Source organism: Geotrypetes seraphini, chromosome 1 (assembly GCF_902459505.1).
Source record: "Geotrypetes seraphini chromosome 1, aGeoSer1.1, whole genome shotgun sequence".
NCBI lineage: Eukaryota > Metazoa > Chordata > Amphibia > Gymnophiona > Dermophiidae > Geotrypetes > Geotrypetes seraphini.
In genome coordinates, this window is record NC_047084.1 from 385,715,237 (window position 1) to 385,741,768 (window position 26,532).

The 26,532-nt window shown below is 41.7% G+C and overlaps 1 protein-coding gene across 5 annotated transcripts in view; it reads right to left on the reverse strand.

Moving 5' to 3' along the window:
• The window catches only part of GAK (cyclin G associated kinase), a 652,499-nt gene that overhangs the window by 163,647 nt on the left and 462,320 nt on the right, over positions 1–26,532 (reverse strand). For all 5 annotated transcript variants that reach the window (XM_033916764.1, XM_033916747.1, XM_033916757.1 and 2 more), the window contains one exon: positions 18,695–18,774. In XM_033916764.1, the coding sequence (XP_033772655.1) occupies positions 18,695–18,774 (80 nt within the window). The remainder of the gene's footprint in view (positions 1–18,694; positions 18,775–26,532) is intronic.

Below are 26,532 nucleotides of genomic sequence, written 5' to 3' on the forward strand. Positions count from 1 at the left end.
ATTTTTTGAACTGGTTCCTCTATCTGTTTATTTGTGATTCTGTTTTTTGGAACTAGGCTTTTTTGACCTAACCCAGTCGTTTATATTGGGATAACAGAGATGACTGCCATTAATGATCGACCACATCTGTGGTGACGGGGTCCAACAGTCTTGAAAAGGACAACGCCCTTAGTGAGTCCCTCCCAGCCATGAAGGCTGGCATCCATTGTTACTACAACCCAGGAGGCAATGCTTAATGGAAGGCTCTGGGAGAACGCTTGAGGACGAAGCCCCCAGGTCATACACACTCTGGGCTCCAGAGTCCACAGCAGACTCAAGCTCTAAGACATTTCATTGGGAGGCCCAGTGAGAGAGGAAGGCATTCTGATTAGAATGCATGCGTGCGTTTGTCCGGGGAACCACTTCCAGCTTGTTAAGCCTGGAACCCACAATATGTAGGACATTCTACCCCGACAGGGCCGCCATTATCAATATCTCCAAAATCTGTGGCCAGAGCTTCTGTTTACAAGCCTCGGGCAGGTATACATGGCCCGCTACCGTATCGAACTGTCAAAGCTCATCCAGCACATGAAACCGCAGAAACCTGTGGTGATCTTGAAAAATGGGAATGTGCAAATTTGCCTCTGTATGATCCAGGGAGGCCAGAAATTTCCATGGAAATACAGCTGGAAGGACCAACCACATGGTCTCCATCCAGAAACGAGGAAGCTTGAGAGCAGGATAGAAGTGCTACAAAATCAGAATCGGTCTTCAATCTCTTGATACTCTCTTAGGAACGATAAAATAAACAGAGTATCTGTCTCTACCCAAATGTTAGCTTGGCACTGGCTCTACTGCTTGAATATCCATCAAGTGCATAACAGCAGCTTGGAGCAGGCTCATTGTGTCTGGGCTCCCGAAAGGAGAAGACATGAACTAGTCTGACAGAGGGTGGGCAGATCCAGCTTGTAGCCCAACTGAATAAATTCCATGACCCATTGGACTTTAATAATGTGCAGCCAGGCAACCAAAACTCCGAGAACCTAACCCCACTATCCACAGAGGGGTCCTCGGCTCCCTGTCGTCATTGGGTTGTATAAGCAGGTCACGTAGGAAGAGCGGCGGTAGAAAGAGCGCACCTGTAGCCTGCAATCCTGAAAAAATCTCTACGAAAAGGATGAAGAATCTTGCCTGTAAACAAAACTTTTGGCAGGAGCCATACAAGGGGGAATGCACAGCACCCTTGGGCCGTGCTCTACTATCTGGCAAGATCTCTGGAATGGTCCATTACCAAATTCATGAAGTCAACCAGATCCTTGCCAAACAACAACTGCCCCAGAAAAGGTACCTACACCAGAGTTGCCTTGGAGGTGGAATCACCAGCCCACTGCACCTTTGCCAGCACCTTCAAAAGATCATAGAAGTCATCCGCCATGTAGTCCATCCCAGCCCACAAAAGCTGAGGAAAAGGTGCATGTAGCTGAGCTAGACTGGCGCATGCAACAAAGGACATAGGCACCGCAGCTCCAACTGCTAAATTAGCTCAGCTGGTTCAAAACTTTCTGGAGAACCACATCCACCCGGTTGGTTTGCACAGCATTCAACACAACTGTCCTGTCACTAGGGAGAGAGTTGAGCCAGGTCAGCTGAGCCATCGGAGAATCTCCCTTGGGCTGCCACAAAAGCTGTGTACACTCCTGTGCCTGAGGATGCAAGCTGGACATAGCCCGAGCATTCCATAAAGGACCCTCCTGAGAGTCAAACTGCTCCGGAACAATTAACTCATATCCGGATGCCAGGAAAAGTCGCAGATTGCGAACAAATGCTGCAGAACCAGGTAGAAAATTTGAAGAAATGAAAGGAGTGGGCTGGGTATCCACGTTCAACTCCGGTAAAGATGCAGCAATGAGATTTGGTAACACCCCAAACTTAAACAAGCGCCTGACAGTCAGATCTTCTCTAGGATCCGGAGCCCCAAAGGAGTGCCACAGATCCAGCACTCATGTTCAGATTCTCAAATCTGGTAAGTGCAGCACTGTCCAAATAGGATCAGGGAGGTACGGAGCAGCTGCTGGGACCCCTGAAACAGTCTGGGAAGGAGGAACAGACGGCGGAGGTGCAGAGACCCCCAAGGCCACTCAGCCTCTGAGATACGTAGCAGGGGAACAAAAAAGCACCCAGCATCTGGACCCCTGGAGTAAAATTCAGACCAGCAAGATCTCATAAATTCTGAGAAGGTATCTGGACCTTAGAGCATAGAGTCACCCTTAGATGACTTATACTTGCACTTCATAGGCTGCGGAAAGTCTGTCTTGCAGAGGACAGATGAAGCTGCAGAATCAAGCCCCAAAACCAAATGTGGATGCTGAGCGTGTAATTACCTGCTTCTGTGAAGGGGAGGATGAACCAGTAGTTACCACCACCCCCATCCCCCCAGGCAGCAAGTGGCACAAAAGTGCTCTAAAGGCAGCAATTTTGCCCAAATTTGGGATGAATCCATACTGGGAGACTCTTAAAGACTCCATTCCAGCAGTTTACCTGGCACAATTTTGAATTTTAAAGAAGCAGAGAAAAGTTGAAAAAAGATTGTTAAAAAAAATCCAATACAGTCGCCGGACCCGAATTTGCGACAAAAATGTGATAAAAACGACATTTCCTGAAAATAAAAAAATTACTCAAATAACATTTCAGGTGAGGAAATTAACTTTTTAAAGATTGTTATTACAGCTTGTCAGCTCCTCTGTACTTGGACACTAGACACAAAGCTCTTGCAGTTCAGAATTCATTGCCACACTGCTGGAAATTTATCCTCTGAAGTTGATCTTCGGGCTACCAGTCAAACTCCTCTAACTATGCCTCCATCCCTGTGGACCACCTGATGTGCACCTGGACAGGCGGAGGTGCGACAACACAGCTAGTACACTGTGCTACATTCTGTGCTCAACCCCCAGCGTAACAGGGAGTGAGACTAGGTCAGGGATGGTCCTGAACTCCAAGGAAGACTAAGCAGACTGGCTAACAGGTACTCTAAAGGGATCGGCCTGTCAGCTTCAGACCGAAGTCTCTGAATTCTCGAGCAGGCAGAGCTTCAAATCCATTTTAAACGTGAAATTACCCACGAAAGGGACAAAACTATGTCAAATTAAAATAATAAAATGTGAAAAGCAGAATCTACACAGCTGCAGACATGCTTGCAAAAGATAAGATTGCTAGAGGGCGTTAAACTAGCCTGTGAATTACACTAGAGGCAGAGTGAAAAACCTGAAACAGATTTCTTCTGCAGATCATGCTAGTATGTAAAATAACCCTATGGTTTAGAATGTTTCATCTTTTACACTGAAATTATTATGTTTAGTCTCTCTCTTTTTTTTTTTACATACTGTCTACAACTAGATGGTTTCTGGGACCGCTCCTGTTCAATATATTCATTAACGACCTGGAGGCAGGAACAAAATGTGAGGTTATCAAATTTGCAGATGACACCAAGCTATATAGCAGGGTAAATAACATGGAGGACTGCGAAGATCTCCAAAAGGATCTGACAACACTAGAACAATGGGCCAAAAAGTGGCAAATGAGCTTCAACATAGGGAAATGCAAGGTCATGCATATAGGGAAAAAGAACCCGATGTTCACTTACAAAATGGGGGGATCACCGCTAGGGGTGAGCAACCTTGAAATGGACCTGGGAGTATTGGTGGACACAACATTAAAGGCGTCGGAGCAGTGCGCCTCAGCCTCAAGGAAAGCAAACAAAATGTTGGGTATCATTAAAAAGGGTATCACGACCAGGACGAAGGAAGTCATCCTGCCACTGTATCGTGCAATGGTGAGACCGCACCTGGAGTACTGTGTTCAGTACTGGTCACCGTACCTCAAGAAAGACATGGCAGTACTTGAGAGAATCCAGAGAAGAGCAACTAAACTAATAAAGGGCATGGAGGATCTCTCATATACTGACAGACTGAAAAAGCTGGGGCTCTTCTCCCTGGAAAAGCGGAGACTTAAAGGAGACATGATAGAAACCTTCAAAATCATGAAAGGTATAGAAAAAATAGACAGGGACAGATTTTTCAAATTAAGGGGGACCACAAGTACAAGGGGGCACTCAGAGAAATTGAAAGGGGAGAGGTTTAGAACAAACGCCAGGAAGTTCTTCACACAGAGGGTGGTGGATACATGGAATGCGCTGCCGGAGGATGTGATAAGCAGGAGCACGCTACAGGGCTTCAAAGAAGCCTTGGATAGGTACTTGGAGGACAAAGGGATAGAAGGGTATAGATAAAAATAGAGGTAGATTATAGGGACAGATTTAAATGGTAAGCTATAAAATTAGTCAGGGACCACTGCTCAGGCAGTGGGCCTGATGGGCCGCCGCGGGTGCGGACCGCTGGGCGAGATGGACCTATGGTCTGCCTCAGCGGAGGCAACTCTTATGTTCTTATATTTGATCCTTCAAAGGAAGTCTGCTGAGGGTATACTTGGAGGTGGAAATTTGAGCCAGTTGCCTGATCCAAAGCATTCTGCGGGCTGAGATCGGAGAAGCCAAAACATTGTTCATGACTCTAAAGATGTTGTAGAACATTGGCTACATAATTCAGAAACCTGGTATGACAATTGAGTGACAAAAACTGAGCTGTTACAGCTGCTTTGATTTACAAGACCAGTGCTTCAAAATACATTTAAAGAATTACAGCCACTTTGACTGACTAGAGAATGGGATAGAAATCTAAATAAATAAATAAATAGATAATTTTTAATACTACGTCTCTCGCACTTGACAGGGATGCGTACTAACAAGAATCCACCTTGAGTTGAGAGAACAACTGCTGACACCCCTGAGCTGTTGTCATGATGAACTGTTGTCATAGCTACTGTTAGGGATCCTTTATGAGCATCCCAATGCTCAGGGACCAATACCATTCAGAATGTCAGGAAAACGCATAAGATTGGGCTCTTATTCTGATAATTATAGAGCAGGGAGCATAGCAAATCTGCTGGAATACCAAAATTAACTCCTGTAAAGAATCAGTAAAAAGAAATTGTGCTCTTACCTTGATAATATATTTTCCACTAGGCAGGTGTGTCATTCAGGACAAGTGGGTTTTATTCCCATGGTCGCGAGCCATCCGCAGAAGGAATCCACTCTGGATTTTTTTCTGTGCTCCTCTAGGTGAAGTAAGGAAATGGCAAACTTTCCAAACAGTTATGCTCTAACACATAACATTTTGAAATGACAGACTTTTTACACAGGATGAGAATAAATGACTTTTAAAACACAGGCTAGACATTTACTGTCTGTCTTCAGTGTGATGCAACAACAGGGACGGTATATATTAACCTCCCTTGAACACCTCCTATTTCAATATAGTGTATCAAGTGTGTTCTCCAGGCCCTCAGAGGTGCCACCAATTAGTTCAATAGACTTTCATAACTGTTGGATTTATGCCCCCAATCGTCATTGGGTCCCTGGTATGATGAAAAGTGCAATGCTTTTTCTATATATATATTTTTTGTATATTTTCAATAAATAAGTTAAATAAATAATGAAGTTTACTTAACTTGGGTGGTTAGCCAAGAGGGAAAGAGTCGCCAACATGTTTCACCCTGTTAAGGTTTCCTCATGTTAAGGTTTCCTCAGGGCACAATCCCTATGATAAGGAACTATCATTAATAATCAATGAAATCGTATGACACAAAGACTATCAGAAAATTGGCTGATAACAATCTCTTACCTCAAAACTATTTACTCATCGCGACGTGGCCACCCGAAATGTAATCTAAGATGGCCACAGCGTGTACTGTAGCTACTTAAATATCACAGCTGAGACGTGATGTCATCGGGTCAACCCGGAAACGCGGAGTTAACCGCATTCCCGGAGAAGCACCCTGCTGGAAAAAGGTTCACATTACTAAACCCACTCCTATATTCTTAATATGTTTATAACTTGTGCAGAAAGACAGGGAGATACAGTGAGACCTCACCAGAGAGACTGCCATTTAAGTTCTAAGTTGAGCCCGTGAGGTATAACTGAGTTAAGTTGATAAATCCACCTCTGTTCTTGAAAATTAAGCTTCGCCTCCAAATTTCCTTCTGCTCCCTGATAATCGATGGCATCTATAACACGCCATTTAATTTGGTCTAATGTATGCTTCTTAGACATCCAGTGGGCTACAAGAGGAGATGTTGAGGTTTCCGTAGATATTCTTGACTTGTGCTCATTGAGTCTTACCTGAACTGCCCGTTTTGTACGACCCACATATATTAAAGGGCAAGGACAAATAACAATATACACTACCCAACTGGATTTGCATGTAGTGTGGGTCCTAGCCCGAATAATGCGTCTGGTATGGGGGTCCTGCCAAGTACTACCCTCCACAGTTTTATCACACCATTGGCAGTGGGTGCATTTAGAATGAACTGCCTGGTCCACAACACAGTGGGCCTGGCGGGTTAACATCTGGCCTATCGTGGTACCCTTCGTGTATGCTATCAAGGGGAAAATATATATATAGAAAAAGCATTGCAGGGGGCGTGGCCGGTCTGCCGCGGCGAACACGCGCATGGCATAGCTGCTCCTCTTCACCCGCACTCAAAACAATCTTAAAAAGTGCTTTTCTCACAACGATTTCGCGATTTTCGCCAAGATTTTGCTCTCTGAATCCCCTATGTCGCCTCCAAAACCGGCGAAAAGCGAGACCGCTCCACCCGTGCCGCTTGGAGGGAAGAGGCTGAAACCCGATCCGAGCACGCCAGAGAAAATGGCGCCGAAAACAGACGAGTACATAAAGATCAAACAGGATTCATCAAACAAAGATACATAGGAGATAATTTACGTTTATTTCATCATATCAATGCTCATGCAAAAACAATATCGGATCCTGTGATTGGTCTAGCCATTGATGCTGAAAAGGCCTTCGACCGGGTGGAGTGGCCTTTTTTATTCCGAGTGCTGAAGTGGTACAACTTTGGTTCTTTCTTCACAGACTGGATAGAAACATTATATAGACAACCCACAGCTCGTATCCTGATTAATAATTCCCTCTCTAATAAATTTCCCCTCCACAGAGGTACTCGTCAAGGCTGTCCCCTTTCACCATTGTTATTTGATTTAGCATTGGAACCTCTCCTGTCAGCCATCCGACAATGTTCCTCAATTAAAGGTATTCCCTCGTCCAGTCGAGAGTTTAAATTAGCAGCTTATGCTGACGATGTTCTTCTCTTTCTTAGAGATCCTCTTGACTCTATACCTCATCTTATCCACATCATCTCTCAATACTCTCATCTCTCTGGATATTCTGTTAATTGGGAGAAATCAGAGATCTTCCCTCTCAATGACCATATCTCCTCCTCAGATCTGGCTCATTTCCCTTTTTCATGGTCGCAGGGAGCTGTAAAATATTTGGGGGTCCTTATACATAAAGATCCAGTACATGCTCAGGATCTTAACATTTCCAAAATCAAAAATTTAGTTTCAAATACTACATCTCGCTGGTCCCCGCTCTATTTGTCCTGGTGGGGTAGAATAGCCTCCATTAAAATGACCCTGGCCCCACAAATTAATTACACACTTTCTATGCTTCCCCTTCTATGTCGGAAAACGCTCTTTCATTGGCTTAATATGAAAATCTCTGAATTTATTTGGAACAAGAAAAAACCTCGTATTGCTCTCGCTAAGCTGAAAGCCTCTAAGATTAATGGTGGCTTAAATTTACCAGATTTTTATTATTACTATATTGCGTCTTTAGCCAAATACGGAGCTCACTGGATCGTTGATTCATATCCTCAAGATCAGCCAGCATGGCTTGAAATGGAACGCTTTTTATGCGCACCACTGCATATCTCCTGCTTCCTTACAGTGTCAGTACCTAGACACTTGAGAAAGTATTCTTTATTGAGTGCAACACAGCATGCTTTTCATCTTCTTGATGCAGCGGCTGAAATCTCTATTGGTGAAAGCCCATTCATGTCCCTTTGGAATAACTCTAAAATTCAAACTAATGGTAGATCCCTCTCATGGAAGAGATGGCAGCAGGCGGGTGTGTGGTTTGTTCACCAAATGATTTCCTCCATTTCATTTGTCCCTTTTGATACTTTTTGTTCTGTATACTCACTTCCATCCTCTGTATATCCTCAACGGCTTATGCTTACTGGAATACTGTCTAATCTGCATATGCGCCCTGATTTTATGACCTCTATTCACACTGTTTGCCACTGGTCTACTCTGGCTTTACTGAAAGGTAGGGCGATATCTCTTTTTTATAGTATTTTGAGAGATCACTCCTTCACTTTTTCACCCCACTCCATGAACCATTGGGACTCTATCCTGAAAACCGCGCTTTCTGAAATAGATTGGGAACTTTTCTGGTCTTCCACAAATCGTCCTCTTTTGTCCTCAAGAGTCTCGCAATCAATGTTCTTTATTATGTGGAATGCAGTATGGACCCCATTTCGCATGTGGAAAGCGAATCTAAAACAAGACTCTACCTGCTGGAACTGTTTGAAAGCACCTGGAACTCTTGATCACATGCTTTTTCACTGCACTTTGGTTCATTCCTTTTGGGTTCGTATCTGGGACACCATAAAATCTATTACCAAGTGTTCAGAAGTGATTTCCATGGACATTGTAATCCTTCGTTCTCAACACCCTTGTTTTGCACAATCAAACTGTCCTCCTAAACTCATTGACACCATGTTTGTGACTGCTCTTATGCATATTTTGAAAAACTGGAAGTCATCCTCGCTACTAGACTATACCTTTTGGTGGAACTCTTTGAGCATGTACCACAGATTTGAATCATATGCATATGAGAAGAACATGATTTCCCGATTCTCCACAAGCTTGGTGCGAAACAAATCACCTTGGTTATTCTTAGATTCATATGTTCATTCTACCTCGTAGACACTTCTGCCTCTCTTTCTCTCTCTTTTTCCTTCTCTTTCTTTATCTCTCCTTTTTCTTTTATTTCATTCTGCCTGCCTCTCTATCTCTTCTATTCTTTTCACTAGCAGTTCCAAATACTCTAGACTCTTTTTACTAGTCTGGTTGTACACAAATGACTGTAGATACGGATTTTTCTTTTTTACACCAATGTTTTTTATTCAGATTCTATGTGTTTGAACTGCTTTATGTATATCTCTTATAATATTCAATAAAATTATTGAACTAAAAAAAAAAAAAAAAAGAAAAAGCATTGCACTTTTCATCATACCAGGGACCCAATGACAATTATGAAAGTCTATTGAACTGATTGGTGGCACCTCTGAGGGCCTGGAGAATACACTTGATACACTATATTGAAATAGGAGGTGTTCAAGGGAGGTTAACATATACCATCCCTGTTGTTGCACTACAATACGGATCCTTCTATAGAGATTACATCTGAAGCCTCAATATACTGTCTTCAGTGTGAGCCATGGATACCAGGACTGGTTTTCTCTGGAATGCTACTTGTGTATCTTTGTGAGTGCTTAAGTTTTGATTCCCTGCTGTGAAGACTGTTTTCCAAGGACACTAAGCGCTGTAAAACCTGTAAGTCAGCAGAGGAAGCAGAGCACATCATCTATAACAGGCATCCAGGAGGTGATAAAAAACACAGAAGTGGGGGCCCATGTGAAGAAAAGAAAGTTCTAGGAATATTCCTGTCCTGGGCACCCCCGGAGAGGATAGAGGCATCAGCTGGGGGTGGGATAGCTAGGCAGCAGATTTATACCTATAAGGACAGTACACGAACAGAGCTGGAGGTGTGTTTTGCAGAACAAAGAAACTGTCTGTATAAAACCCCCATGCTTGGGCAGAGTGATCAGAGAAGCACAACATATTTACAGAAATATGCTGGCCCAGGGAGGTTCCATTCGGCATTCTAACAAAATGGCTTCTTGATACATCGGCTCCCGCTGCTGTATTCAAATAACATTATTAAATAAGGGTCAACCAATGCTATATAATATACATTGGAGAATTTCAATTTTATTATCCAAAGAAGATGAAGAAAAATAAACTGGAGGCTATATTTGCCACTCCACTCACCTCCAAGTGTCTCAAATCTAATCTGCCTTCACGTGACAAGATAGGTAAAGCAGAGTCTGTGGTGTATTCAGAAGAGAGTATTATGGCTGAATTAAAACAATTAAAGATCTACTGAATAGTCATATGGCTATTTCCAGGGACATAAGGGCTGAGCTTTCCTCCTCACAACAATCAATATCATTGTTAACTGATAGAACAATAAAGCTTGAAGGAATGGCGCTGAGAGTGTCTTAATGAATTAAACATTTCAAAGCTGCAAGGAAATATTGAAGATCTCAACAATCGCTGCAGAAGAAATAATATAAGAATTTTAGACATATCTGAAGGTGCAGAAGGCAATGATTTGACTTCATTTCTCCTCACCTGGATCCCAAAGTTTCTGGAAATTAAGTTTGGGCTGCCCTTGGAATTTGAAAGAGCCCATCGCAATCCTTCAAAGATGATGAGTGTCGCTAAATACCCACACCCTATAATTGTGCGGCTGCTACACTACAACCACGTTATTCAAATTTTTGTGGTGGCTAAAAGCAAAGTTGCATTTATCTATCAAGGTCAGAAAATTATTATAGTGCCGTATTTATCCCCTGCCACTGCAGCCAGAAGAAAATAATTTTTAAGTCTTCGGCAAGATTTGAAGGAATTAGGAGCCCAATACCGTCTATTTTATCCTTCTCATATGAAAGCTACTCACCGTAATGCTACTGCTACATATACTGATCCTGCTGTCCTGAGGTCCTGGATACAACAAGTGAAAATGGGCTGAAGATTTTGACTTTTTGACTAAATGTTCTTGCTATCTGATTTGAATTTACATTGTGCTACAATGGTTTTCTTTTGATTACAATTTTTAACATAGGTTTCCAGCTGTTTGACTTGACTTGATGAATGAAGAGAATTGGTTTTATAATCTTTGCTTCTGCTTTCTAATTTTCAAATTTACTTATTTCATATACTATTTATTCCAAATGTGGGGTTTTTTTTACACTTGCTGAGCCTGGCATTCTATGGCTTGAGCCTACACTTATATGCTCTTACATTCTATTTGTTGTTATCAGTTTTTATCAACTTTAATGATAATTGTTCATGGAATAGAATAGACAATAATTATAAAATGTATTTATTATTTACTTCAGCAAGATGCAAGCTCTACATCGAGGTCAGCAATTAAAATTTGGGAATCCTATTTCATACTTATAACAATCTCTGCCTTTCCCCCGATGGCTTTCCGCTGATACCGACCTCCATAAGATGGCCATGATCAGTAGTGCAGTCATGCACAGCCTGAATATTTCTGAGACTATAACTGCACAGACTCAAAGGGGCTATAAGTAAAGTGGAAATCTTGAGTGGGCTAAAGTGTCATCTTTTATGGATAATGAAATATGGTCGAAGGATAGATGCTGGATTGGTGACGTGCTTGATTTGGGTTTTGTTGTATGAACGTTAATTTGTGCTCAGGTTTTTTTTTTAAACAAACACTTATTATATATATTAATATCATTTCAAAGAATCTTATTTTTGCTTAATATATTAATTATCAGGTTTATTTAAAAATTTGATATACCGCCTTATTAAAATTCAAAGCGATTTTACATAATATAAAAACAAAGTATAATAATAACGTACATTAAAAACAAATTACAAACAATGCTACAAACAAACAATAAAACACACTGACAAACATTAACTTACCGATACAAGATGGAGAAGGGCAGAAATACAATTTGTATAAAGAGAAAGAGAGGGTAAGAGGGACCAAAACAAAAGGAAGGGGAACAAAATATAAATAGTCTAGAATAATGTAAAATAAGCTAAAATGATTAAAAAAAAGGCAAGGAATAGATTTACATTACCATCCTTAGAAGGACTATTATACACCAAATGCATCTTTAAAAAGAAAGGCCTTCAAGTTTCTTTTAAATTTATCAAGGGATGTAATTTCTCTTATATAATTTGGTGCTTAATTCCAGATGGTAGGGGCTGTAACAGAAAAGATGCTAGTACGCATAGTGTTAATGTATCTTAAAGAGGGGATGGATAGCAAGTTTTGATTAATAATAATAATAATAACTTTATTCTTCTATACTGCCACAATCTTGCAACTTCTAGGCGGTTTACAATCAAGAGAGCTGGACATTCAGCAAAACACAATATGCAGATATACATAGGAAATACAGATAGCATAGACTTTAAGAAAGCAAGAATATAGAAATATAATTTGCTTAGCAAGAGTATAAGATGTACATTTTGGTAGGTAATGTCCGAGGACCTGTTTGGAATAAGCCGCATGTTTTAGAAAATAACAACGAAAATTAAGATATTATAAAGATAATAGTTTATATGTATCACAGTTCCATGAGATTCAGGTGGACTAAGGAGGGGGGGATAAAGGTAGGGGGTGGTGGGAAGAGGTAAGGGGGTAAAGGTAGGGGTAGGGGAGACCGTTCTTGGGGAGAGAGAGGGGAAAGCGGGTCAATTGTTTAGGTATTTCAGGAACAGGTATGTTTTAGGCGCTTCCTAAATTCCCCATAGGTAGTGGGCGAAAGCAGTTGATCTAGGTCTTTACCCTATAGGGCTGCTTGGTGAGAGAGAAGGTGTTCATGGTGTTTTTTCAGTTTGCAACCTCTAACTGGAGGAGAAATGAATTTTGAGTGTGAGTTTCTCTTGCGTTTGTTGTTGGATAATGAGAAAAGGCCTGTTATGTACTTGGGAGCAAGTCCATAAAGTACTTTGAAGCAGATGCAGGCGAATTTAAACCTTACTCATGCTTCCGTTGGCAGCCAGTGCAACTGCCGATAGTAAGGTGTCACGTGGTCGAGAGAGAGAGAGGACACCAGCAGTAGATAGAAAGAGAGAGAGAGGACACCAGCAGCAAGCAGAGAGAGAGAGAGAGAGAGAGGACACCAGCAGCAGGCAGAGAGGACACCAGCAGCAGATAGAAAGAGAGAGAGAGGACACCAGCAGCAGACAGAGAGAGAGAGTACACCAGCAGCAGATAGAAAGAGAGAGAGAGGACACCAGCAGCAGGCAGAGAGAAAGAGAGAGAGAGAGGACACCAGCAGCAGAGAGAGAGAGAGAGAGAGAGAGAGAGAGAGAGAGAGAGAGAGAGAGAGAGAGAGAGGACACCAGCAGCAGGCAGAGAGAGGGGACACAAAGCAGTTACAGAGGGGACACAAAGCAGTTACAGAGGGCACTTACAGGTCACATGTAATCTGTTAACTGTTATCCTAAAGTAGGAACGACAATGGAAGCAGAGGGAAACTAGAAGATGAGCTTTCCAGTGTTCTGCACAGACTGTCATATGTATGACTACCTCCCCTCGGGGAGACAGTCATGTGTATGCGGTCGGTGTCAGGAGCTGAAAAGCTTGAAGAAAGAAGTCAAGCGACTTGAGGACAAGATACAGGAGCTAGAAGGACTTTACACCACCGAGGACCCAACCGGGACAGCTGAGGACTTCATGAGTGAGAGACACATTGAAGAGGAAGTCAAGGAACTCGAGAAATTCATTGAGGAAACATACAGGAGAAGGGTGGAAGAGAACAACCTTCAGATGAAAGATGGAGTTACACCAACACCAACATGGAAGGGAGAACAAGAAGCAGATGACTTCATAGAAGACACCCATAGAGGAATACCACATGAGAGGGAAGAACTGGCTAGTCGATGCCCAGAAGAAAGAGTGCAGCACACCGAGGACATTGACCTGAGACCGAAGCAAAAAATGAAGAAGGGAAAGTCAGCGATCCTAGTGGGAGACTCCATCCTGAGGCATGTGGACAGCCACATAGCAGGAGGGAGAGAGGATCGACTAGTGACCTGCTTCCCGGGAGCGAGAACAAAGGACATCGTGGACAAAATTGGGAAGATCCTGGAAGGAGCGGAGACAGAAGAGACCGCAGTAATGATCCACATCGGGACGAATGATGTCAGCAGGAGAGACTACAGGAGAAGCACCCTGATAGAACAGTTCAAGATCCTAGGAAGAAAGCTGAAGTTGAGGACCCAGAAGATAGCGTTCTCAGAGATCCTACTGGTACCGAGGGCAGATGTGAAGAGGCAGGAGGAACTACAATCAATAAATGCGTGGATGAGGAAATGGTGTGAAGAAGAAGGGTTCCACTTTGTGAGGAACTGGACAACGTTCTGGGGCAAGAGCAAGCTCTACAGGAGAGATGGACTGCACCTGAGCGTGGCGGGAACTAGACTTCTAGCAAACAATGTCAGGAGAGGAATAGAACTGACTTTAAACTAAGAAGAAGGGGAAAGCCGACAGTCGACCAAGCGTCGACGATTCGGAAGAAGGTATCCCGTGAAGATACTGAGGGAAAAAAGACTGGGAAGAAACAAGGGACAAATTACAGGAGTCGACTAACCCAGAAGAGGAGGTTAGGAAGATTGTAACAAAAGAAAAGAAACCAAGGACCGAAGCACAAGGAAAGGAAATGAAGATAAGGAAATACCAGGATCTAAATTGCGTATATACTAATGCAAGGAGCCTAAGAAATAAAATGGGGGAATTAGAAGTCATGGCCAATGCAGAGGACATAGACATCATTGGAGTCGCTGAAACATGGTGGAATGAGGAAAACAAATGGGATACAGCACTGCCGGGGTACAACTCTATCGCCAGGACAGGTTAGGCCAGAAAGTTGGTGGAATAGCCCTATACATAAAAGAAAGCATACAATCGACAAGAATGGACACAGCAGAAACGACCAACAAGCTGGAATCACTATGGGTTAAAATACCGGGAAGGAAAGGGCCTGAAATAAAGCTGGGTCTATACTATCGTCCACCCGGGCAAACTGGAGATATCAATGAAGAAATGGAAGCTGAGATGAAGCGAGAATGTAAAAGCGGTAACACGGTTATTATGGGAGACTTCAACTACCCCGGGATAGACTGGAGTCTTGGAAGCTCAAGATGCGCTAGGGAGACAGAATTTCTGGAGGCTACACAAGATTGCTTCATGGAGCAGCTTGTTAGAGAACCTACGAGAGGAAATGCCACTCTGGATTTAATCCTAAATGGATTAAGAGGACCTACAAAGGAAGTAGAAGTAGTGGGACCGTTGGGAAACAGCGATCATAATATGATCAAGTTCAAGGTTGAGGTTGGAATACCGAAAGGAAAGAGAACCATAGCAACAACCTTTAATTTCAGAAAAGGAAACTACAAAGCAATGAGGGAAATGGTAAGGAAGAAACTTAGGAACATTTCCAGGAACTGGAAAACGGTAGAACATGCCTGGTCTTTTTTCAGGGACACGGTGAGCAAGGTGCAAAATCTGTATATCCCCAGATTCAGAAAGGGGTGCAAAACAAGTCGAACAAAAGATCCGGCGTGGATAACTAAAATAGTGAAGGAAGCGATAGGAAATAAGAAAAATTCATTCAAGAAATGGAAAAAGGACAAAACTGAGGAGAACTGGAAAGAGCACAGGAAGTATCAAAAGGAATGTCACCGTGTGGTCCGAAAAGCCAAAAGAGAGTATGAAGAGAGGCTAGCCAGGGAAGCATGAAATTTCAAACCGTTCTTTAGATATGTTAAAGAGAAGCAGCTGGCTAGGGAGGAGGTGGGACCGCTGGACAACGGAGACAGGAAGGGTGTGGTGAAGGAAGAGAAAGAAGTAGCAGAAAGACTTAACGTGTTCTTTTCGTCCGTATTTACAAATGAAGACACATCCAACATACCGGAACCCGATCAATTCTTCAATGGAGATCAAGCAGAAAAATTAACATCCATGGAAGTGAGCCTTGAAGATGTATGCAGGCAGATAGAAAAATTAAAAACTGACAAATCCCTGGGTCTGGATGGAATCCATCCAAGGGTTCTGAAGGAACTAAAGGAGGAAATAGTGGAACTACTGCAGCAAATTTACAATCTATCCCTGAAAACGGGCGTGATCCCGGAGGAGTGGAAGATAGCCAACGTTACACCCATCTTTAAAAAGGGATCAAGAGGTGACCCGGGAAACTACAGACCGGTGAGTCTGACCTCTGTTCCGGGGAAAATGGCAGAAGCACTGATAAAAGAAAACATTGATGAACATTTTGAAAGAAACGAACTTCTGATGACCAGCCAACATGGTTTCTGCAAGGGGAGATCGTGCCTAACGAACTTATTGCACTTCTTCGAAGGAATTAACAAACGGATGGACAATGGAGACCCCATAGACATCATATATCTAGATTTCCAAAAAGCCTTTGACAAGGTGCCCCATGAACGCCTACTCCGGAAACTGAAGAACCATGGGGTGGAAGGAGATGTACATAGATGGATCAGAAACTGGTTGGATTCGACTCGATCAAGGCCTCATTCTCCGAGGCATAGTTCATTTCCACACCATCTGTCTAGGCATTCGTCTCGACCCAGGTCGTTTTCTCGAGGTAGGCCTCATTCATCGAGGCATCACGATTCTTCGAGGCCTCTTAACTCCTGAGGACATTGATTGCAGAACCTCATCAATAGCATTCTCGACAGTCGAGCTCTTCTCCTACGAGTTTTTCTTCACCAGCTTAATTATCAAAAAGGAAACGTTCTGCTTTTCCTGTTCATTCCAGGAGTGGACATTCCTCCACATCTTTATCTATGGATTTGGATCTTCGCTATCAATATTCCAGGGAGGCTTCACCTTCTTTCTCTGTAGTCAGGGGAACTTCGAGGGGGTCTTGTTCTCCTTCACCTCAGCAGGGTCATCCCTCTTCTGGTCCTTTACTAAATTCTTGTGTCAAATGAGTAAAGATCTCAACATTGCCTTGGATTCTGATTCAAAATACTCTGAGGAGTATTTTGAAGAACTGGGTATAACTAATCCTCCTAGGGGTTCTTTAAAATTACCTATGAATGGCATTCTGTCTTAAACTTTCAAAAATAATCTGGATACACCATACTCAATTCCTGCTGTGCCAGCAAAGCTAGAATCTCGCTATAAGATGGTTCATTGCAAAGGACTTGAGAAGTCTCAACTATCCCATCAATTTCTTCTTGTGGAGTCTTCTTTAAACAGAACCAATCCTGCTTAGGTTTATGCCACAATCCCACCTGGCCGAGAGGGAAGGACCATGGACAAGTTTGGCAGTTGGCTGTATCAAAATTCGATGATGATAAACCAGATTTTAAACTATAAATTTGTCTTTACATATTATCTCAAGCATTGAATCAATGCTATGCCTGCTTTCTTCAAGTATCTCCCAAAACATTGGCTTTCAGAGTTCCAGCATATGCATTCTACTCTAGATCATCTACGCATGCATATGATTCAGGCTACATATGATGCTTTTGAGATGCCCTCCAGGGTCACTGCGTTCTCGGTGGCCATGCGTCATTCAGCCTGGTTAAGAACTGTGGACATGGATCCAAACCTGCAAGATTGACTGGCCAACATCCCATGTCAGAGAAAATGAGTTGTTTGATGACTCCATTGGGACAGCTACAAAGCACTTGTCGGAGCATGAGAAATTGTTTGCTTCTATTGTAAGACTGAAGCCTTTCACTACTAAGAGCTATAGGCCCTCTCCATCCTATCAGAGGTGTTATCCGCAAAAGTCAGCACTTTATTCAAGGCCGCCTCCTAAAAACAACAGCAGCAGCGTAAATCTCTGACTCCTGCTGCACTCAGCCTTTTTGACCACTTAACACAGAGCATAACCTCAATTGTTATGCCTCTGTCCTCTCCTCTTCCCATTGTAGGACATCACCATCATTTTTATCAGCAATGGGAACTCATTACATCCGACCTCTGGGTCCACACAATAATCAGGGAGGGCTACTTTTTTCAAGTTCCATCAGATCTCCCCCCCCCCCCCAAGAGAGTGTCCTTCCAAGTCATCGCAGCTTACCCTTCTTCAGGAAGCTCAAGCTCTGCTTCGTCTCCGTGCCATCGAGGAAATTCTTCTGGAATAGCAGAGCACAGGGTTTTACTCCCATTACTTCCTTGTTCCGAAGAAGACGGGAGATCTGCAACCTATATTGGACCTCAGAGCTCTCAACAAATTTCTCGTCGAAGAGAAATTCCGGATGCTCTCATTGGCATCTTTGTATCCCCTTCTGGACCACAATGATTGGTTATGCTCTCTGGATTTCAAAGAGGCTTACACTCGCATTCCAATTCACCCAGCCTCTTGCAGGTTCCTCAGATTTCAGGTGGGAAATCGTCACTATCAATAAAGAGTGCAACCCTTTGTCCTGGCATTATCTCCCAAAGTTTTCACCAAGTGCCTGGTGGTGGTAGCATCAGCTCTGCGCAGCCATGGTCTTCAGGTTTTCCCATACCTAGATGACTAGCTCATCAAAGATTCAACATCTCAGGGGGTTATTGTAGTGACCCAATGGACTATTTGGTTCCTCCAAAATTTGGGGTTCGAAGTAAACTTTCCAAAATCTCAGCTACAACCCTCTCAAACTCCACAGTTCATTGGAGCTGTACTGGACACTGTGCAACTCAGTGCATTCCTTCCTCAACAACACTGTCGGAAAATACCGTGAAAGACCGGGACCGCAAACTGCGAACGACCAGGGGGAACACTGTATTTATTTTGCATATCCTGAAAACTCAAGTGGTGACAAACAGTACACACTCTTGACACTGCATATCAATCTCTCTCTTAGGAAGGTAATATTGAAATACTGCATTAAGGACAAAGTTCGTGAACTGAATATTTAAAAATGTATGAACATACTTTGCAAATTTCACAGTGGTGGCATTACGAGGAACAAATCCAGTGTGGAACTGAAGCTGGAACATCTTCATTGATGCCATCTACAAATAAAATACCACAAAATAAGCTGCAATAAATAAAGTGCAAAATAAACTCCAATAAATGCAATGCTGAGTGTGATAACCCTTTTCATTCTTTTGTACTAAAAAAGGCACAAACATTCAATTAAACTTCTCCCAAGAGCCTTTCACAAATCTTTATTGTTCCTTGAAGCATACCATAATGCTTAGCAGCAAAATTATTGTACTAACCCTACATGTATTTCTATCCTATTTACTGATGTAGTTCTCCCCCTTATTCTATAATTTGTTAAATTATGTTTGGCTTTATTATTTATTATGTAATACCCAACCCAATTTTAAATTTATGTGCTCCACTTAGATATTTGATAAGTGGAATAATTTTCAGGTAATATGAGTGTTACCAGTAAGATTCCTCTTTTTCTGGACCAGAAGGTCTGATAGAAAATCCAAACCAGCAGAGTACAAATGTCACCCAGGGCAAAAGTTACTTTCAGAATCACAATTCCTCCCAACTGGCAACTTTACAATCTCTTATATTTAAGTATTTTTATTGATTTCAATATATTATCAAGTATAACTTGTAAAGAAAGCAAATTTAACCAAAGCATATTTATCATTAAACAGTAAATCCTTACTTAACAAAAGTTAAGTAAAATTACAAGAAGAATTATTATGGTGAAATTAGCTCAAGTCCTCTTTAGATCCAAGAATTATATTGGCAAGAAATAAGAAGAGATATAATCAATACATCTAAGTAATGCTGTTCTATACATCGGGAAAGAAGCTACTATTTTCCTTTTAGAGCTCAAGATTGAATTTTATCCTTGTCCAGACGGGGACATAGCCACAAAATTAGTCAATTGTTGAGGTCCAAAAAATACATATTTAGTTGAGTGATACCGAACAATGCACTTACAAGAGTGTCTTAAATAAAATGTAGCTCCTAATGAGGTGACCCCTGGTTTTAAAAGAAAGAAATCATGGCTACGTTTTTGCGTTTCCCTTGAAACATCAGGGAACATTTGAATTTTACAACCAAGAAATTCCTTCTGTTTATTCTTAAGAAATAGTCTCAATAACCATGACTTATCAATAGATAGAGCCAATGTAACAACTAATGTTGCTGGTGTTGCCACCTCCGTGTCTGATTTCTCCAAAATTTCAGTAATATTTAATGCTTGTCCTTGAGTAGGTTCAGGTTGCTGTTGATGCGGAATTTTGCTGGGGAGATAATACACCTGAGAGAATGGTGGAAAATTTCCCTCCGGAACTTCCAAAATTTCTGTTAAATATCTCCTAAGCATGTCTCTAGGTGAAACCATGATTACTTTTGGAAAATTTATCAATCTCAAGTTATTAATACGCGCATGGTTCTCTAATGTCTCTACTTTTTTTCTAAGATTTAAATTATCTTTAATTATAGTTTCCTGAAGTTGTTTTACTGAAGCCATGTCTTGCTGAGTCTTTTGAAGTATATTTTTTGAAGAAGTCATGTCCATTTTTAATTTTTCTAGCTCTTCTGAATGGTGAATCAGTTTATTTTCAATTTTTTGGAAATTGGGGCTAATTGTCTTCCCAAAATTTGCTACCAGGTCCCAAAGGGCTTCTAAGGTCACATCAGCAGGCCTATCCCAAAAAGAAACTTGTATTGAAGTGCATAGTTTCTCGCCTTTCTTAAGATATCCAAGACTCTGTTCCTTCTGGGTCAAACTCCTCCTGCTGCTGTAATTTCCACAGAGTCCTCTTCAGAGTTTACTTGAACCGGGATCTCCATTCCCAGGCTCCCTGATTTTGAATCTGCTTCTGGGGATAGGACCGCCCCTTCATTCAGGGTTTCCTCACCCCTGGGAGAACTGGCTATCTGTGGTGGAGGAGGCGGTGCTCTAATCTCCAGGCTGAGAGTAGTATCTGGCCCAAGAGAAATCCCGCCGGTCTTGCCTACACCTGGGATCCTTAGCGGGCTAACCTCCGGAGTTGTAGACGCAGCTCCCTGCATCCTCCGGAGCAAGTCCTCAATGTTGACGAGAGTTGGCCCTCCTGAACGCTGCGAGGCACCAGAAGTGCTCCGGCCTCTCCTCTTCGGCATTGCGTTCAGGTAGGAATGTAGTAAAGCTGGAAACAGCTGTCACCAACATAAAGTAAAACAGTCGTCGAACTTGGGTCGGATGCATGTTACCCGATTGCATAGGCAGCGGCCGTCTTGGATCCCTCAATGCCCGCAAGTTTACAATCTCATTGCCACAAACTGACTCAAAAATGTAGTGCGCACCTTCTCCCTTCACACCAGCTTGACAACTAGGGCAGAAGCCCTACTTGCCTACACTGATGGCCTTACTGACAGGTGGTACAGATATTGAAGATACTGTTTGATGCCAAGATATGACCTGTTACTGGTGAGGAGGCAGCTTGGTACAGCAGATGCTAAAAAGCAAGCAGTAAGTAGTACTGCTGAGACCTAATACATATGATGTTACTGTTTTGCAGAACACATTGTATACAAATACTACAGCAATCACTTTTGTGTTCCCAAGGTTTCTACAAGGGGAGAATACAGCTCTGGCCCCAGTGTTTCCTTGTGGTGAATCACTGGTGTTTATCTGGTGCTGCTCATGAAAGATTAATGCTACTGTTCTATCTGTATGCTGTGATTTCCTTTTACTTATAATCTGTTTCTTTCTTCTTTTTCTTTAATTCTTTATTAGTTTTCCAAACTTACCAACAGGTGCATACAGATAAAAACAATTACCAGCACTTATATTTGCACAAATATTAAAAATGAAATACCCTATACCCTACCCCCTCCCTATCTGGATGTGTGTGGAAAACCAAGGAATTCTGAGAATTAAAGCTCTGTAATCACTCTGTAATTTAACAAATGTTTCCAACGGACTCCAGACTTCTTTAAACTTTTTATTATTTCCCCCCTGTTCTGAATTCATTCTCTCATACCTGTAATATAGGCACAATGTTTCCCACCAAAAGGAAAAGTTTAACCTGTCATTAATTTTCCAATTTCTGGTTATAATTTTCATAGCAACCCCCATCATAATCAAAAGAAGTCTGCTTTTATGTTTATCAATTGGGTTCTTAGGTCTCAATATGTCAATGACAGTATCATATTAATCTTTCCCCATATTGATTTCCAGAAATTGAGTATCAAGGGACAATAAAATAACAAGTGATCCAGAGTCCCTACATCAAGATGACAGTGCCAGCATTTAATAGACTTTAAATTATCCAACTTTTGTAAACGAAATGCGGTATAAAAAAATTCTATATAACAACCCCCCCCTGAGTTTATCTCATAGATGCTGACACTGTACATCTCATCCTCCAAGTCCAAATCCGTGTCCATTGTGTAGAATAAATATGCTGCTTTATTTCCATACTCCAAATATCTTTAAAGCTGATTTTAGGTGTTTTTTTCCCCAAATATTCAGATATTAATTTGTACCACTTGGCGACTTGATGCCTTGAAAATCTGTCTGGAAACATAGGCCTGGCAAGCTATACTGAGTTTTTAAAATTTTGCCAGTCATGGAACCCCTTCTGAATGGCCTGCTTCACTGCAACCATTTAATACCCTTGAGACTTTGATATGCCAAATGATTGCTGCAGTTGTAATAAATTTACCACTTTCCCATTTGAAATCATATCACCTGAAGTATGTATGCCTGCCTGCAACCAATGTTTCCAGAGGATTTTAAACTCGGTGATTTGTATCTTGGAGTTTAACCACAGGGATTGACATGTAGATTATTGTACTGAATCAGGAGTTAAGGTATTAATAAATTTTAATGTATTCCAGGTGGAATGAAGGATAATATTGTCCTTGTATATTTGAGGAAGCTTGATACTCAAAAAATGGTTAAGACGTAATGGAGCCATAAGATGACTTTCAAATATCAGCCAATCTGGCAGATTCTCAATATGTTCAGGAAGGATCCAATACATACCCTGACACAATATAAAGGCTTGGTGATACCTGTAAAAATTTGGAAAATTTACTCCCCCCGCCGATTGTGATTTTTGCAAAGATACTAAGGTGATTCTAGAAGTTTTACCAAGCCAAAGGAATTTTGTAAGAATCCCATTCAATTTTTTGTAAAAGGAACTTTGAAAATAAACTGGCAACATACTCATTTGGTAACAGACTACAGGCGAGATCATCATTTTGATGGTTTGGACTCTCCACCACCAAGAAAGGTGTAATGGATTCCAATGCTCACACATTTCTTTAACATTAAACATTTCATTTACTGTCATTGTGTCTTCAAATGTTCTTTGAATCATTATACCCAAATATTTTATTCCCTCTTCCTTCCAAAGAAATGAGAATGAATCAAATAAACCTTTTACACAATGCACATTAAATGGAAGAACCTCTGAATTGCTCCAATTTATTTTATAACCAGAAAATTTGCCAAATCGATCAATCAATTCCAGTAAATGAGGGATAGTTGATTCAAGATTTTTCAAATGAATCAAAATATCATCTGCATACGCCAAAACTTTATACTCTCGAACTGCAAATGGAATTCTCTGTATCTCCTTTGCCTGCTGAATAGCCAACAAGGGTTCCAAAACAATATCAAAAAGCAAAGGAGATAAGGGACATCCTTGTCTAACTCCCCTTTTCAGACAAAAACATACAGAGAATGTATTATTAATATATAGTCTGGCTGAGGGGGAACTATACAAGGTTTGAATCATTTGAATAAATCCGGAACCTATCTCAAACCAATCCACTGCTTGGTACATAAAAGTCCATTCTATATGATTAAAGGCCTTCTCTGCATCTAAGGAAACAGAGAAAGCCGGATCATCTATTTTTTTTTTGCTAAAGTAAGCATATGAAACACCAATCTGGTGTTATTTGTAGAATGTCTTTGAGCAACAAAACCCATTTGGTGCATTCCAATCATATAAGGGTTAGCCTTGGATAACCTCAGAGCCAATAGTTTAGCCAGAATATTTCCATCCACATTCATTTATAAAATTGGCCTGTAGTTTGAAACCAATATAGGATCTTTAAATTCGCCTGCCTCTGCTTCAAAACCTTAGCAGGCTCTTCACCAATCTACCTATCTGAGCAATTTGATATTGCAGGCCCCTCTCGTACACGAAACACTTACCTGTTTTCCTTTCCTTCCCTGAAGAACTGCCTCTACAAGAAATTCCTCGATAGATCCCTAGCATTCCAAGCGGGCAAATGGAACAAATGCCTTACTGCCCTCATCTCCAATTACCCCCCCTATCAAATGTTCAGGAAGTCAATCAAAACCTACCTTTTCAACAAATTCCTCTAACTTCTCCCCCCCCTCTTCCTTGCCTCCTTCTCTGACCTCGACACACCTCCAGACTCTCCGACTCCTCCAATCTTGTTAGCCACTATATGGCTTAACAAAATGGATCACTCAATCTAACTAATTATCCTGTCTTCGTTACTTCTCATACTAAATGCCTCTGCTCTGCCATATCGAACACCGCTGTATGTAACACCGCTGTATGCAACACCGCTGTATGCAACACCGCTGTATGCAACACCACTGTATGCAACACCACTGTATGCAACACCACTGTATGCAACACCACTGTATGCAACACCACTGTATGCAACACCACTGTATGCAACACCACTGTATTTAACTTACAGTAATTGTAACTTCACTATAAATGTAACTTCACTGTAAATGTAACTTCACTGTAAATGTAACTTGGCTGTAAAAAAATAACTTCGCTATAAATGTACAGTCTCTTCATCTGTTAACCACATAGAACTTCCATGGTATTGCGGTATACAAGAATAAAGTTATTATTATTATTATTATCCTTGTTTGGCTTTGGCAAAACTATTGTGAAAACTTCTGCCATAGTACCTGATATCTGACCCTTTGTCAGTTGTGATTGATATAATTTAAACAGATGAGGTAACAGTATAGTTTGAAAAGATTTGAAAAACTCCACTTTGAATCCATCACTACCCAGAGCGGATCCAGCTCTGAGAGACTTCAATGCTGAATGGAGTTCAGTAAATGATATAGGCGCCTCTAATTTGTCCTTTACATGCTCAGGAATTTTTTGCCCATTTATTCAATTTTAAAATTATCTTCCTTCATTTTCTTTGTTTGAATAGAGCTCAGAAGAATATAAAGCTTTAAAATAATCCAGAAATTGATTTAGAACATCTGTAATGTGGGTAGAAATTTTACCTTTTCCATCCGTAATGGCCGCAATCTTTACTTTTCTCTTTTTAGCTTTTAAGATAATTTGCCAATATTCTTTCTGCTTTATTCGAGTTCCCATAATATACAGCTTGCTGATAAAACAAATCCTTCCTAGCCAATTGCGAGCAAATCTCATTATATTTATACTAGTATTTTAGCCCGTTACATTAACGGGTGCTAAAATATATGTCTGTCTTTCTTTCTGTCTGTCTCTCTCCCTGGCTCCCTTTGTCTGTCTGTCTTTTTGTGTCTCTCCCTGCCCATGTGTCTTTCTTCTTTTCTTTCTGGCTCCCTTCCTCCCACTGTCTGTCTTTCTTTCTATCTATCTGTCTCTCTCCCTGCCTCCTATGCAGCAGCATTTCTCTCCCCCCATTTCCCTGTGCAGCAGCCACAGCAGTATTCCCACCCCCTCCATTTCCCTGTGCAGCAGTCACAGCAGCAGCATTCCCTACCCCTCCATTTCCCTCCCCCCACACCACTTTCCTGTGCAGCAGCATTTCCCCTACCTCCCCTTTCTCTTCCCGCGGTCTGGCCGGCTCCCTTACTGCCCCCCTTCCCACGGTCCTGACAAACCTGCTGATTCCAGCAGCGTGTGCAGCACTCTACATACGCTGCTTTGGGGTCTTCTACTGCCCTGATCTACTCTGGCACGTCCCTGATGACATCATCAGAGACGTGGCAGAGCAAATCAGGGCAGTAGAAGGCTCCGAAGCAGTGTGTGTAGAGTGCTGCACACGCTGCTAGAATAGGCAGGTTTGTAGTCGGGACTACGGGAAGGGAAGGGGGGCAGTAAGTGAGCCATGTCTCTGTCTCGCAGCGGGCTTGCCGGCTCCAGCCAGCCAAAGTTCATTTTTTAGTTCAAAGCCAACGCTGTGTCTCCTGTCTCTATCCCCGCCAGAGTCGGAAGTCTTCTCCGACTCTGGTGAGGTTCGATAGAGGAACTGCGGTGGGGGCTTTGAACAAAAAAATGAACTTTGTCTGGCCGGAGCCAGCAAGCCCGCTGCGAGACAGAGAAATGCGTGGTAAGCGCACATGCGCACTCTGCCAGCCAAGGAACTACAGATCAGGCAACACGGCGTTAAGAGTGCGCATGCGCGCTTAGCGTTTTATTATTATAGATTTAGCTTTTAACAGGACATTCAAAGTACCTTGTTCCCATTTTAAAGCCAATTGTGATTCAAAATCAAAATAATTTGTTCCAGTTTGGAAAACTCTAATCTGAGTAATTTTGTAACATGTGCCGAATATGAAATAATCTGCCCTTGTATAGTTTCCTTAAAAGCATTCCAAAGAATTTCCAAAGAGATTTCCTCCGAGGTACTGAGTTGAAAATACTCATTCATTTTTACTTGAATTGAAGCAGTATATTATTGAACCTCCATACAGGTCTGTTAGAATCTTCTTTAGTGAACTGATATTCTATCCAAATTCCAGCATGATCCGACAAAATGATTGAATATATGCTGGCTTTTGTAATCTGTTGAATTAAATGATCAGAAACAAAAAAATAATCAATTCTTAAGAATGATTTATGAACTTGGGAACAAAA